This window comes from Crocuta crocuta, unplaced genomic scaffold, assembly GCF_008692635.1.
Source record: "Crocuta crocuta isolate KB4526 unplaced genomic scaffold, BGI_CrCroc_1.0 scaffold16, whole genome shotgun sequence".
In the NCBI taxonomy this organism is placed as follows: domain Eukaryota; kingdom Metazoa; phylum Chordata; class Mammalia; order Carnivora; family Hyaenidae; genus Crocuta; species Crocuta crocuta.
In genome coordinates this window covers 15,341,888-15,355,838 of record NW_027531893.1, presented here as the reverse complement: position 1 = coordinate 15,355,838, position 13,951 = coordinate 15,341,888, and the positions used below count along the sequence as shown (strand labels likewise).

Genomic DNA, 13,951 nt, shown 5'->3' with positions numbered 1-13,951 from the left:
GGCCACATATGGTCTCTGTTGAAACTACTTAAGCTGGCCATTGTAGTTAAAGCAGCCAGACAACAGCAAAAGAATGGGTGTGGCTGTGACCCAGTAACAGTGAATTTACAAGAACAGGCAGTAAGCCAGTTTGCTGAACCCTGGTTTAGACCATGGGCATTGGGCTTAGATGTTCCTGAGCCCACGTGCTCCTTCATCTACCTGAGGGTGGTTTTGTATGAGTCTCCACCTTGATGAAGGGGGGCATCATAATTGTACCTACCTCATAGACATGCTGTAAGGGTTAACAAGATGGTGAATGTAAAGCTCAAATACTAGGTTAATACATAATGATGTTACTTAGTATTATGGGCTGGCATGGTAATGGGTACTGGGGCTGCAATGGTCAGCAAAGAGTCAAGGTTGGGGTTTCAGTGCAGAGGAGAAACAGAGTGGGGCTCCTGTGATACTGTGATTTGTAAGTGTTAACAAAATTCATGCCAGTAAATTTGAAGATCTAACTGGCTTTATTAAGCAATTCATGACTCAGGAAGCATCCAATGTCAAGTAGAGAGATGCTCCAGGGGTTGTACAAAATGGAAGGTTTTCATAGGTAGGAGAATGGAGGAACACGTTATTAGCAAACAAACAAAAAGATTGTTTCAGGCCAGAACATCTTTTGTTGGGGAAGGGAAAATCAGGTTTTGTTGTCTTTTGTTTTTGTTTTTCTGGGTTTTTTTTAATCATTAGATTATCTTACTACTGCTAATCAGGAAATTTTAGGCTGACTTTTAAAAGGTCGCATTCCTATACCTACAATGGAATATTACTCAGCCATCAAAAAGAATGAAATCTTGCCATTTGCAACAACTTGGATGGAGCTAGAGTGTATTATGCTAAGCAAAATAAGTCAGAGAAAGACAAATACCACAGGACCTCACTCATATGTGGAATTTAAGAAACAAAACAGATTAACATGTGGGTGGGGGATGGGCTAGATGGGTGATGGTTACTAAGGAGGGCACTTGTTAGGATGAGGGCTTGGTGTTGTAAGTAAGTGATGAATCACTAAATTCTATTCCTGAAGTTAATATTGCACTATATATTAACTGACTAGAATTTAAATAAAATTTTAAAAAGAAAAATAATTAAAAATAAAAGGTCACACTCTTTGGATAGGTTGAAACTAAAATTAAGTCTTGTTTGCTATGAGGGGGTGGCAAATGATTCCATTTGGGGCTCGTTTTTCTTTTTAACATAAATATATATATTTGAGCATTCAGATGACCAAATATGTTTCTCATATATATTTGGTCTTCATCCATAGTTCCTGGATCAAAACCCTTGGAATTTCCTGAGCAATAAGAGCAATGGAGCATCTTTTGTTACAACATTTGGTCTCTTATCTTCAGTTCCTAAAAAAAATGTTTCAGAGCATAAACCATGGGGTACTCAGAACCCTTTTCTTGAAGCAAACAAACAAACAAACAAAAAAACACAGCCATTCTTGCAATTTGAGCCCTGATTTGCAAAAGCATGGTCCCTACTGTGAGTTTCAAAGGCCTGCTTTGGAATCCCGAATCAAAAATCTGACTCTGTTCTCTGTTGCAGCCTCAGTCCTCTCCTCCAAGGCAGGACTTGATTGAATGATGGAGGATACAGGATGCCAGGGTGCGGGAGCCTCAGTTAATGTCTCAAAATATTGTTCACTGCATCCATTTTGCCATGAGTCACCAGAGAGACAGTACATCATTGTGGTTAGGCGCATGGACTCTGTAGCTAGACTGCCTGGGTCTATTACCTATTAGCTGTGTGACCCTGGATAAATTATTTAACCTTTCTGTGCCTTTTCTTTTAATAGTCATTAAATGAGGATTACAATAGTACTATGCCTACTTCATAGGGTTGTCATGAGGAATGTGATGGCATGGAAAGAACTAGAACAGTGTCTGGCACATGATAAGTATATTAAGTACCTTTTATAAGGTACTTAAAAACTTTAGAGCTAGAGTTGGTCACAATTCTCTATATTTTAGGACAAAAAATTACATTATATCTATTGCTAGGAGCCACACCAGCCTCGCTGGATGACAGTCACAGCAAGGAAATGTCAGTGTTTGCACAGCTCCTGCCATGAGAAACGAAAACTGGTATCTCCTTCTGCTACTACTGGCTCATGTTGGAAATGAGCCTGCTGGTATTGACCAGGCCTCACAATATTCCAAATCAGACTGATATTTCCCACACAGATTCTTCATAAGGAAAAGCATATTCCTGCCTTTTCAGAAGAGATTTTAGATGAAAGCACTGTGGATGATTGTCAAAAGGCTCTTCCTATGGGACTTGTAGATCCAAGACTTAGGTAATAAAGGAGGTTAAGAACACAAGAGTTACAACTGACCCTGGCCCCGAGACAAAGAGCCTAATTTAGAGTTAAGGAACAGATAAGGGCTGTTCCCTTTATCTGAATTTAAGGTCTAACTTTCCACAAACACCCTCCCTTACACTGGCAGCTGGGATGAGGGTAGATAAGAGTAGCTAAAACATAACCCAAAAACAAAGGCCGACACATTTAGGGCCTACATGGTGTTTACACATTCAGCATCAAGTCAGAAAGGTTGCCACAAACAACTTATTAACCAGCTCAAAAACATTCATCCTTTTGTGAGCCAAACAAAATGACTCCTAGCCTATCTATATACAACTTAAACTATGTCCTAATCCTAGCGTTATTAACTTAGAACAAATATGTATGTCATCCTGTTATTTCCTTAGTTGTATGATTTATTCAACCTCACTATGATTGGGGTAATTCTGCAAGAATACTTCCAAAAAACCTGTTCTTGTACACTTTTCAAAGCATCTTATCACAAAGAGTTTTCCACTGTAAAAATTCCTTTTTCTGATCTCATGTTGCCATTGGACCTTTAAATAAAGACACCAAAACTGACAGGATAGATGCCTGCCTGGTGATCGGAAAGAATCTCGGGGCTCTCTCACTCTCTCTCTCGCCGACACTGTCCATCCTTCAGGGACCCCTGGACTGGCTGGAGCAGGTCTCCAGCAATCTATTTTTTAAAAACCTTTAAATAATTTGACAAACATATTTCCTAGGCAAAGATCAAGTATTTATTCATTCATTCATGTATTGATTCATGCCACTTGTCCATTTTCCTACCAAAATATCAGGTGCTAGGACTACAGCAGTCAACAAAGAAGTTAAAATACTTATAAATTTAATCTGAAGGTATGACCTAGGACATACCTGCTATAGGTCGTTTTCTTTCTTTTTAAGTTTATTTGAGAGAAGAGAGAGTGTGAGCATATAGGGGCAGAGAGAAAGAATCTCAAGCAGGTTCTGTGCTGGCAGTGCTGAGTCCAATGCAGGGCTCAATCCCACAAACTGTGAGCTCATGACCTGAGCTGAAACTGAGAGTTGGACGTTTAACTGACTGAGCCACCTAGGCACCCACTCCTATCTGCTATAGGTCTTCTTCTTTAAGACACTCAGGCAGTCCATGCTACACAGAGAAATAGCTCAATGCTTGAGGAGTACTTATAAAGATCTGATGAGGTGATTTATACTCTAAATTGTTAGGGAAGGCAGGAAGACATAAATAGGGAGGGTGGAACGTAGAGAAAGGAAGCTCCTGACCCAGACCATTCTATGATTCTAACAATTAAAAATTGTAAAAATAAGGAAACAAAGAAAGAAACAAAGAAACAAATGGAAGAGAAGAAAAAAGGAATGTATTTTATAGGAAGGTATGTAGGATATATTTTATATTACTGAGTAAAAATATCAGAACACTGAACAACATGCATAGCTAACTCCATTTATGTTTAAAATTGTATATTCGAATTTACATAGGAATTTTTAACATGTATAAGAATCCATTTCAAACTGTTAAGAGTAGCTTTCTCAGAGGTGGGATTATGAGAGAGATTTTTATTTGCTGCTTAAAATGGTTTCATTGTATTGTTTGGAATATTTACAAGTGTGACCTACAGTTATGTATGGCCTTTTAAAAAAAATGTTCATTTATTTATTTTGAGAGAGAGAGAACTGCAGAGGGAGAAAGAGAATCCCAAGCTGACTCCACGTTGTCAGCACAGAGCCCAATAAGGGGCTCAATCCTGGTGCCTCATGACTTTCAAAAGAAATATTTACAGTAGAGAAAATTTGTTCAATCATTGGGGTACATGACTGGGAAGTGAGGTCATGAGCTTCCCATTGTAAGAGGCATTCAAACAGGAGCTGGAGGAATGTGAAGCAGAGGTCATGATGGGGAATTGGACCAATTATCTCTGAGGTCCAGAGACTCACCCTAGGACTCAAGAGTGGGACATATCTCTGCAAAAGTCTAACCTATTGACTGGGAAGCCAGAAGGCTCAAATGCTCGCATGTGATTTGGTTTCGTGTGGCTCTGAGTAGGGCCCTGCTGCTCTGAACTATCCCTGCACAATTTACACAGGGGCTGAGGTTAACTAACATTTTGCATCTCTTCCAGTGCCACTGCCATGTGTGGGTACTACTAGGGAGCTGGGGGCCAGGCTCAGCCATATTCTCCATATAGAAACTGGCTGGGCAGGGAAGGAGAGGGGGGAGGGAGTGATGACGTGGTGCCCTGCCACCTGTGTTGATAAGGGCTCCTGTTCCTCTCTGTGGCCCTGCGGGATAGCCATGGAGCTGCAATGGATCTCCCTGCTGCTGGTGGCCGCTTGCGTCTCCATTGTCCAGGGCTTCCCAGAGGAGGATGTCAAGGAAGCCAGCATCAACATATCCCAGCCCTTGCATATTGTGGAGGAAGGCAACCTGCTGGTGCTAACCCCTGCTGGCCTGACCCAGATGCTGAACCAGACTCGCTTCCTCATGGTGCTTTTCCGTGAGTGTCCCCTACTCCTGGGTGACAGGTGATGGGTGGGGTGAGATCTGCCTCTTTGCTCCTGGCAGCCAGAGAAGTTTTATATATTGCTAAATAGATGAGAACACATATTAACATATTTAAAAGTAATATGGATGTACTAGCATTCCCGACTTCAGATGAGAATGTCGAGTCCAAGACGTTAAGCAATTTGCAAGATGCTACATTGCCACTTTAGTCTTGACTTGTATGTTGCTCCTCTGTCCCACTGAAAGTAAAAAGCTACCTTACTCTTCAGTGTCTTCATATTCTGAAATTCAACTTTCCCCTCTGTAAGGTGCACAGGAGCATCCTGACCATTCTGGATTGTTGTAAAGGTTAAATGGGATAATATGTTAAGTGGCTGGAACACAACCGGAGAGCAATAACGGTGGCAACTATGGGCAAGCTCTTGAGCAAAGAGTTGCAAAACATCACCCTTATCTGCACTCTGTCTGTCCACTTTTGTTTTTTGGACTGTTGTTCTTTACTTCAGTGGATATTTCATCTCTCCCTGGGGCACTGGGCACAGAGCTGTGCCTTGGCACAGGATGGGAGCGGTTTTCATAACAGCTTTCACATAGTAGTAATGTGTGCTGGGGACTGTCCTTAGTGCCCCACTAAATGTTAAGTTAATCTTCACAACAGCCCAGCATGGTGGCACCATTTGTCTCCCTATTTTATAGCTGCGGAAACAGAAGCATAGAGGGGCCAAGCGATTTGCCCAAGGTCACACAGTTCACAAGCGGGGATTGCACTTGTGCTACGCCACTTCCCACGTGCAAGGATTAGGAGGGTACAGAAAGTAGATGGGAACAATGGATTCCAGAATCCTGCCTCCAGAGCTACTCCTGGGAAGTGTCCAAGGTCTGCTGCCAGGCTGTATAGACCCAACTAGCACCCAGATTCCCGGAGGCCAGGCAAAGCCTCGGGTTCCAGAGCTGGGCAGCGTGGTGCAGGTGCTTCCCCTTCTTGGTTTCTGCCCCTTTCCATGCAGCCCCTCCCCCCTATGTTCTCTTCCCCTTCTCCTGGCTGCTGCTCTGGCATAGCCCTTTCTCCCTTCTGTCAGTTTGCCTTCCTCTGACCCTGACACCTCCCAGGCTTCCTTTTCTCTCCAGTCTGACCAGTGCATGTCTTGAGATGATGTTCAATTTTTAGAGGTTCACGGTCCTAGGCTCAAATACAGGGGCTCTGCCACTTACTGGTCAGACGACCTTGAGCAGGTGACCTTGATCACTCTGAGAGCCTCTCTTTACTTGGCTGTGAAATGGGTAATTTAGCAACAGGATATAATTCCTAAGTGCTTAGCACAGTGCCTGCTGCACAATAAGAGCTTAAGAATGTTTGGGCGGCCATTCTCTATCATTATTAGATTCCTCCTCTGCACAAACACACTAATAATTTCTCCCTTGCAGGTTGCTGTGGCACTGAAAACAGACTCAAACATGCAGTCTTTAGTGCCTAGTGAGCACTCATTGGGCAGAACTATTATTACTGCATTCTGATTCGCCCTACTTTTATTCAGCCCTGCTCAGCGCCAGGCCTTGGGTGGGGCTGATGGGAACCCAGAGAAAAGAGGCCTTGGTTTCTGCTCTCAGAGACTTTGTAGTTGAAGCCAGAGATGTCACAAAGCATGAGAAACTCTTTAGAATGATGTTCATGCCATTAGAATAGTCTGAACTGTGTACACTGGGTGCTCACAGAAGTGACAGCTTGGACTTGTCCTCAGAAATGGTTCTTCAAGCTGCAAAACAGCTGAGCAGCCTCCTCTGGCTTAACTCCCACGTCCTTGCATCCTGGAACACAGTAGGGTCTCCAGGGCAATGCAAATGCATTTTGAAGCTTGAAGGTTGGCCCGAGGTGAGAGAAATCATCACTATTTGACCTCCAGTGATGGGCAATCTTTAACCAGAGCAGTGGAGTGAATACTTGGGCATCTATTGTTTCTGACATCAGTATTTTTCAAAGACTACATGCCAAGCCTGGGTAAATCCTAAAGTGTTTTTTCTTTTTAACTTTACTCATCCACACATTTTGTCTATAGATGACATCAAGGTTTGGGGTAAAGTATACGAGTTTGGGAGCCAGGCCAGCCTGAGTGTAAAATTTAACACTGCCATCACCTTGATATGTGGCCTTAGGTACATTCCTTTGTGTCTCACCTTCTTCATCTGTGAAGGTGAAGGGACTGACTAAGTATCTCTGAAGGATCTGGCACATGGAAAATGCTCAGTAAATGAGTCCTCAGCCTCCCTTGGCCCCAAACAGATGATCAACTTTCTATCAGTTAGGACTGGGTTCAGCGTCAAGGAATTTAAAAAAAATCTGCTAATGATGACTTGGAAATTTCAAGATTTATCTCATATTCTCATATGGAGATCAGGGATAGGCAGTCAATGGCTGTCCTAGCAGCCTCACTGTATCAAAGACACAGGCTCCTTCTATCTTCTTGCTCCATCACCTCTGACATGCTGTAGCTTGTGGTCACAAGATGGTGGTGGCAGCTCTTGTGTTGCATTGCGCACTTTGCTAGGGAAAAGGAGGGACAGGCAAATAGCAAAATGACAGAATACATGTCAGCCAAGTATGTTTCTTGGAAAAAAAAAAAAAAAACCTTTCCAGAAACTCCACCAGCGAATTTTGTTATATCTTACTGGCTAGAACTGGGCCATGGCTGTTCCCAAATGAGGAGTCTGAAATTGTGAATGTTTTAGGTGTCTGTCCTCAATGGTCCAGGAAGCAAAACTTGGGAATGGTTGATTCACAGTATTTGCCACAAGATCCAAGGTTGTAGACTAATTTAAATGTGCCAAACATTTAGTAGTTCTTTGCACATTATGGCTCAATTTTTTTTTTTAAATTTTTTTTTAATGTTTTTTATTTATTTCTAGGAGAGAGAGAGAGACAGCGTGAGCAGGGGAGGGTCAGAGAGAGAGGGAGTCACAGATTGAAACAGGCTCCAGGCTCTGAGCCGGCAGTCAGCACACAGCCCGACGCGGGGCTCGAACCCACGAACCGTGAGATCATGACCTAAGTGAAAGTCGGACGCTTAACCGACTAAGCCACCCAGGCGCCCCATATGGCTCAATTTTTAATGCTAGATGAATGAAGTCCTTCAATGAAATGAATTCTAAAAATGACTGCCCACCTTTGTACCCAAACTCTCTCATTGTTCTGATTTTGATTAGCTCTTTTAACCATCACTGGGTTAGGGAAAGCTAACTGCTATGACAACTCCCAAATCTAGTTTTGGAAAGGTTGCTTTCTTAAATCTTAGTCTCAGACAGGTCTGCAGAGAAGCTTTGCTCCATACAGTCATTCAAGTGCCCAGGATCCTTCCATCTAGTGACTCATGCATTCCTTAGGGCCTAGAGTGCTCCACTGAATCCTCTGCCTCCAGCCAGCAAATGGACTGAGAGACACAGGACATGCTTCTGGGCCAGGCCAGCCCTGGAACTGGTGCACATCGGTGTTATTCAAAGTGTGGTCTGTGGACCAGCAATGCCAGCATCACTTAGGAGCTCGTTAGAATTGCAAAGTACCAGGCCTTGCTCCAGACCTACTGAGTCCGAGTACCAGGTGATTCACATACATATTACAGGGTGAAAAGCATGTTTAACATTTCTGCCTGCTTTCCGGAGGACACAGCTCTGCAAGAGAGCCTGGGAAAGAAAGGCCAGCAGTGTAAATGAAGAGTAAGAAGAACCAGGGTTTGGGGAACATGTGGCATTATCGGCTTTAATCACATTCATTATATAGAAGCCTTGAAATGGGTTTTGATCAAATGCAACCTGAAGCTGGGCTGGCTGAGAAGCTGCTGGGTGGTATAAGCTCTTTCAGACATTGAACCACTAGGAATAGTTTTCTCTTTTGGGCAGGAATGTCAACAACTGTTTACTGTGTAGGGCTGACTTTATGGACTGTTTGGCTCAGGTTAAGTTTCCAAGGTCAAGTCATTCCCAAATCCAATGGGTATTTGCCAGTCCTCACCTTCCTTGACCTACAGTACTCCAACCTGAGACACAACCCGAGACCCTTTGCTCCTTGGTACCCATGAGCCCATTCCCTTCTGGTTTCCTTTGATCTCTCTGGCTCACTTCTCAGTTCTTTATGGCTCCTCTTCTTGCCCACAATACTGAATTCAAGGATGTAACAGGCAGCCCATGGACAGAAGATGGCCAGCAGGTGGGTTATGTTTGGGCAATACAGTGTTTTAGGTTCTTGTAATGTTCATTTATTTTTGAGANGGGTTGGGGCAGAGAGGTGGGGGGGGTGGAGGGGTGGGGAGACACAGAATCTGAAGCAGGATCCAGGCTCTGAGCTGTCAGCACAGAGCTTGATGCAGGGCTCAAATCTACAAACCGTGAGATCATGACCTGAGCTGGAGTTGGAAGCTTAACTGACTGAGCCACCCAGGTACCCCTGACCCACACAATTTTTTAAGGATTAAGAGATTTCACAATTATAATTGAATTTACATCTGCTCTTAAAGAAATAGATCTGGAGGCACAGTCCCACATTCTTGCAATGTGACAACTGGCTGGAGATGAGTAGTGATTTTCCCTTTGGATCAGAAAACATGGCTGTCATTTTGCAACATCCCTATCCAGCCAACCCCACACAATCACATTCCCTGCCTCACCCCTGTAGCATTTTAGTCTGTGTCCCCTCCATCTGAAATTCAGGTCCCAGTCTCTTCTTATTTGGTGTGGTCTCAGTGGTGTTACTTGAATCAGGGAATTTGGGCATGTGACAGCATCAGCAGCTCAGTTGTCCTGGTTCCCAGAGCCTCCTCAGCTGGCTTGTGCAAACACTTCATAACACCATGGAACAAAAACATTCTTTTTGTGTGCTTAACCTTGATAGTTCCCAGGAAGGAAAATCTGATTGGGTCATTTTTGCTTCCATCCAATATGGAGCATGCCTGATATGTAAAATTCCATCAAAATAGTTCTGAGATTCTGATCTCCATCTAGCCCAGGTTTCTTTCAACCTCAATGCCAAGGTACATGCTGGATTTTACTTCGAGCTCACAGAGTAAGCTCTTGTAGGGGAGATCCAGTTTGGGCTATTTTCTTTACACAAGCCTGTGAGCAGGGCAGGCATTTCCACTTTGCTGACTGACTCCTCCAGCTGGTTTCCCACATATCTCATCCACCCCAGGACATAGGCCAGCACTTACACATCTGTTTTATGGTTCCTTTCAGGGAAGAACTGAGAACCTTGCAGCTCTATTCCACCTGATGTAGAATTGTAAGCTAATCGTTTGCACAGCTCAGACATCCAAGAAGACCTCTGTCTCCCCTTTTTTGCAGCGGTCCTAATCTCTGATCCTGGACTCTCAATGTTGAGGGCACTAGAGCCACACACTTTGCATGACACAAAATACACATCTCAACAAATATTTACCTTTCCAAAAATGGTGAGCAGACACCAAAGACAAGGAACCTGTCCTGCCCACATGAGAAAGCAAGTCTCTGCTCAAGTGACTGCTCTGTTTTAATCAGGCAGAAGGGGGAATCCATAGTTCTTGGAGGCTTTACCTGACATCTTATAACTAAGGGATTGACACTGAACCTGGGGCTACAGACAAAGTCAATCAATTTTATGTTCTTTAACGACATTTACTGACAAACAATTTGAATACTTTAAATTTAAAGCATTCCCACCAGCAGGTATTTCAAAGCAATAAACACCAGCAGAGATTTTGTTACTCAAAAGAGACAGTTAAGCTCATTACATTTGAATATCTGACTCCTTCCAATACTCAGTTTAAATCAAAATTAGTTTTCAAAACTTGGCAGGCCTTCTAAAGTGACCTTTGGAAAATCTAATCCCTTGGGGAAAGTATGACAGTTTTTTTTCTAGGAATAAATAGGCTCTTTACGACAATAAATTTTTCCAATATTGTCCCAGTCACATACTATATACTAAGTCTCAAATCCTTAGCTGTTGCTCACTTTTTCTTCTCTCTGAGGACTCCAGGCTCAACACCCAATTGTCAGTGGGACCCTTCCTCTTGCATGTCCCTCACATGTCTCAAATGCCTCATCTGTTCAAAACAGGACTCAGCATCTTTGATTTGCTCCCTACAACTTGCTTTTCCTCATGCCCTGCCTTAACTGACAGCATCACTCTCTACCCAATGTCAAAATCAGAAATCCCAAGGTCATTCTCTCTTTTCTCACATCTCACCCATCACCCACCAGGTCCTTCCTGTTCATACCACCTCCTAAAGCCCTCTGCACTCTCCAGATTTTGCATTCCCCTGCCACTGCCTTAGTTCAGGTCACCGTGTTCCCCACCTGGAACTCTGCAGTAGCCTCCTCGAGGGTCTCCCTTCCCCCTCCAATGCTGTCCCTACAGAACACCAAGAGGTATTTTTTTCTAAAATGCAAGTCTGACTGGGTCACTTCCTGACTAAAAACCCTCAGTGATTCTCGACCCCAAACTCCTTAACATGGCTACAGTGTCCTCTGCTTGGTCTAGCCTTAGCCAACTTCCCACTTCATTTGAGAGCTATGCTCTAGCCCCTGAGTAATTTGTGGTTCCCAGATAGGCCACACTGGCTCAAGCCTCTGGGCCTTTGCATTTACAATTCCCTGTGCCCTCAGTGTCCTTCCTACACTCGATCATCTGGATCGTGAGGTACAGCCTGAATTTTAGATGAGGTCTGACACCAAACCTGGAGTCCATCTTATAAAACTGTGCTGTAACTGAAATAGTTATTTATTTACTTATTTACTTACTTGTTTTTCATTCATTCATTCATTCATTCATTGAATATTTATCGAATACCTGTTATGTGCCAGATAGACTTCTAGGCACAAAACAGATGGACGTCCTTGTTTAGTAGCACTTACATCCTAAAGAGGGGAGACCCAAGATAAACAGATAAATAAATAAAAATACAGTATGTCTTATGGTTAAAAGTGCTATGGAGAAAAACAGAAGAGTAACAGGGAGTGCAAAAAGTTAGTGGAAGTGGGGCTGCAAATTTATTTAGAGTAGTCTGGGAAGGTGAAAATTCAGCAAGGAACTGAAGGCCAAAAAGCATCAACCTACGCAGATAGCTGGGAGGAGAGCATTTCAGGCAGAGGGAACAGCAGTGCAAAGGCTCTGGGGTGGGAATGTGCCAAGATGGCTAAAGCTGAGGTGCTAAAGAAAGTGGGAGATCAGATAAGAAAGGAAGTAGAGTCCTTTAGGGCCTTTTAGGCCATTACGATGGTCAGAGAAATTTGATGGCTGGCCCTTGAGGAACTAGAAGGGATTGATTACCATCCTGAAATTCCTATCACCTGTGAGCACCTATACTGGTCCTATGAAATGGGGAGAGGATTATTCTCAGAATATTTTTCCATGCTTGATCTGGAGCTTTGTCTAAATTAGAGTTTCTCATCCTCAGCACTACTGATACTTTGGCTGGATCATTCTTTATTGTGTGTGTGTGTGGTGGGCGGCAGATACAACACAAGATGTTTAGTGGCATCCCTCACTTCTACCCATTGGATTCCAGGAGCACTCTATTTATGACAACCAGAAATGTCTCCAGATATGTCCAAATGTCCCCCCCCCGCTTGAGAATCACCATCTAAAGAAAGGCAGACTCCAGCTCCCTGTGCTGGGAGCTAATCTCCAGTCCCTACATTCTTATTTCCCCAACCACCAGCTCCTCCCCCAATTCACACTGGCTTCTCAGAGAAGGGAACCCAGGGTTATCTACTAAAGACCCAGGCAAACATTGATTCTAGGTCCATAAGCCATTAACACACCTACACATCACACAGGCATTCAGAGAGCCATTCCCTATTCTAACATGACCCTGGGTCTCATTTGCTTACCCTAAAACCCACGTGAGAGCCACACAATAGGCCCAGGCTTATACTGGATGACTTGGTGCTAGTCACCTTTGGTCTATTTCCCCAAGAACCAGAAGATCTGCTGAGGATCCTGATATTTCCATAAGACTTAACCTAGTCAGAGCAAGATCAAGGGTTCTCCAACAATGTCATCAAAATAGTTAATGTTTTTTGGGCACTTTTGTGCCAGAGATTTAAACACCTTGTCTTACTTTGTAGGATCATCTTAAGGTATAGGATCTATTAGTATCCCCATTCTGTAGAGGAGGAAACACAGGCACAGAGATGTCTAAAAAACCAATCTGCCTGAGCTGCAGGTGCTGTAAACCACCATAACTGTCTCTGGTTTATGAAACAACCTAATGAGGTTCACTGAGTGCCATATACCAGCATGTGTCAGAAAATAAGCTCTCTCTAGGTAGAGTTTAGGACCCAAGGAAGGCTTTACTTGCAGGAACTTTCAGCCTCCGAGCAGAGGGCTCCCTACACATCCACAGCCCACTGGGCTCCTGCCCAAGCAACAATGTACATCTGAATTGTTACCATAACCCAACCAAACTGGCATTTTCAGATGGCCAGGGCAGGACATAGGCACCAAGACCTGAGAGGTGTATGCATTTATTTCACCTTTACAAGCTTGGAATTCAAGGTTCCAGAACCACAGAAGTAAAAATGATTTGCAAATTTTAGAAAGAAAACAGAAGCCAGGACTATAAATCATAAAGAGTAGATTTGGCTCTACAGATTCTCTCTGCTCTGATGGGAACCACCCAGAACAGGGAATATGAAAAATGCATCCCATCCCTCCCTCCAGGAAAAGAAATTTTTCAGATCCACTAACCTATATGGTCAGTTAGAGCATGAATCTGGGAGTCAGCCAGTCTTGGAGCTAAATCTCCGCCTAACTGTGTACTAGCCATGAGACCTCTGGATTTCCATCTCTTGTCTGTAACATTCCTCACCTGCAATGGTAGATAACTAGGAAGTTGTTATAAGGACTAACCAGGATAAAGCATGTAACCTTAGCAAAGTGGCTGGCACAGTGAGTGCTCAATAACTTGTAGTTGTTGTCACCTTGTTATCATCACCATCATCATCATCATCACTATCATCACCATAATTATCATCATCATCATCACTATCATCACCATAATTATCATCATCATCATCACTATCATCACCATAATTATCATCATCATCATCACTAT

The 13,951-nt window shown here is 43.3% G+C and overlaps 1 protein-coding gene across 2 annotated transcripts in view; it reads left to right on the top strand.

Moving 5' to 3' along the window:
* The window catches only part of PDILT (protein disulfide isomerase like, testis expressed), a 44,593-nt gene that overhangs the window by 4,848 nt on the left and 25,794 nt on the right, over nucleotides 1-13,951 (top strand). For both annotated transcript variants that reach the window (XM_077773274.1, XM_077773273.1), the window contains exon 2: nucleotides 4,663-4,866. In XM_077773274.1, the coding sequence (XP_077629400.1) occupies nucleotides 4,665-4,866 (202 nt within the window). In that variant the 5' untranslated portion in view covers nucleotides 4,663-4,664. The remainder of the gene's footprint in view (nucleotides 1-4,662; nucleotides 4,867-13,951) is intronic.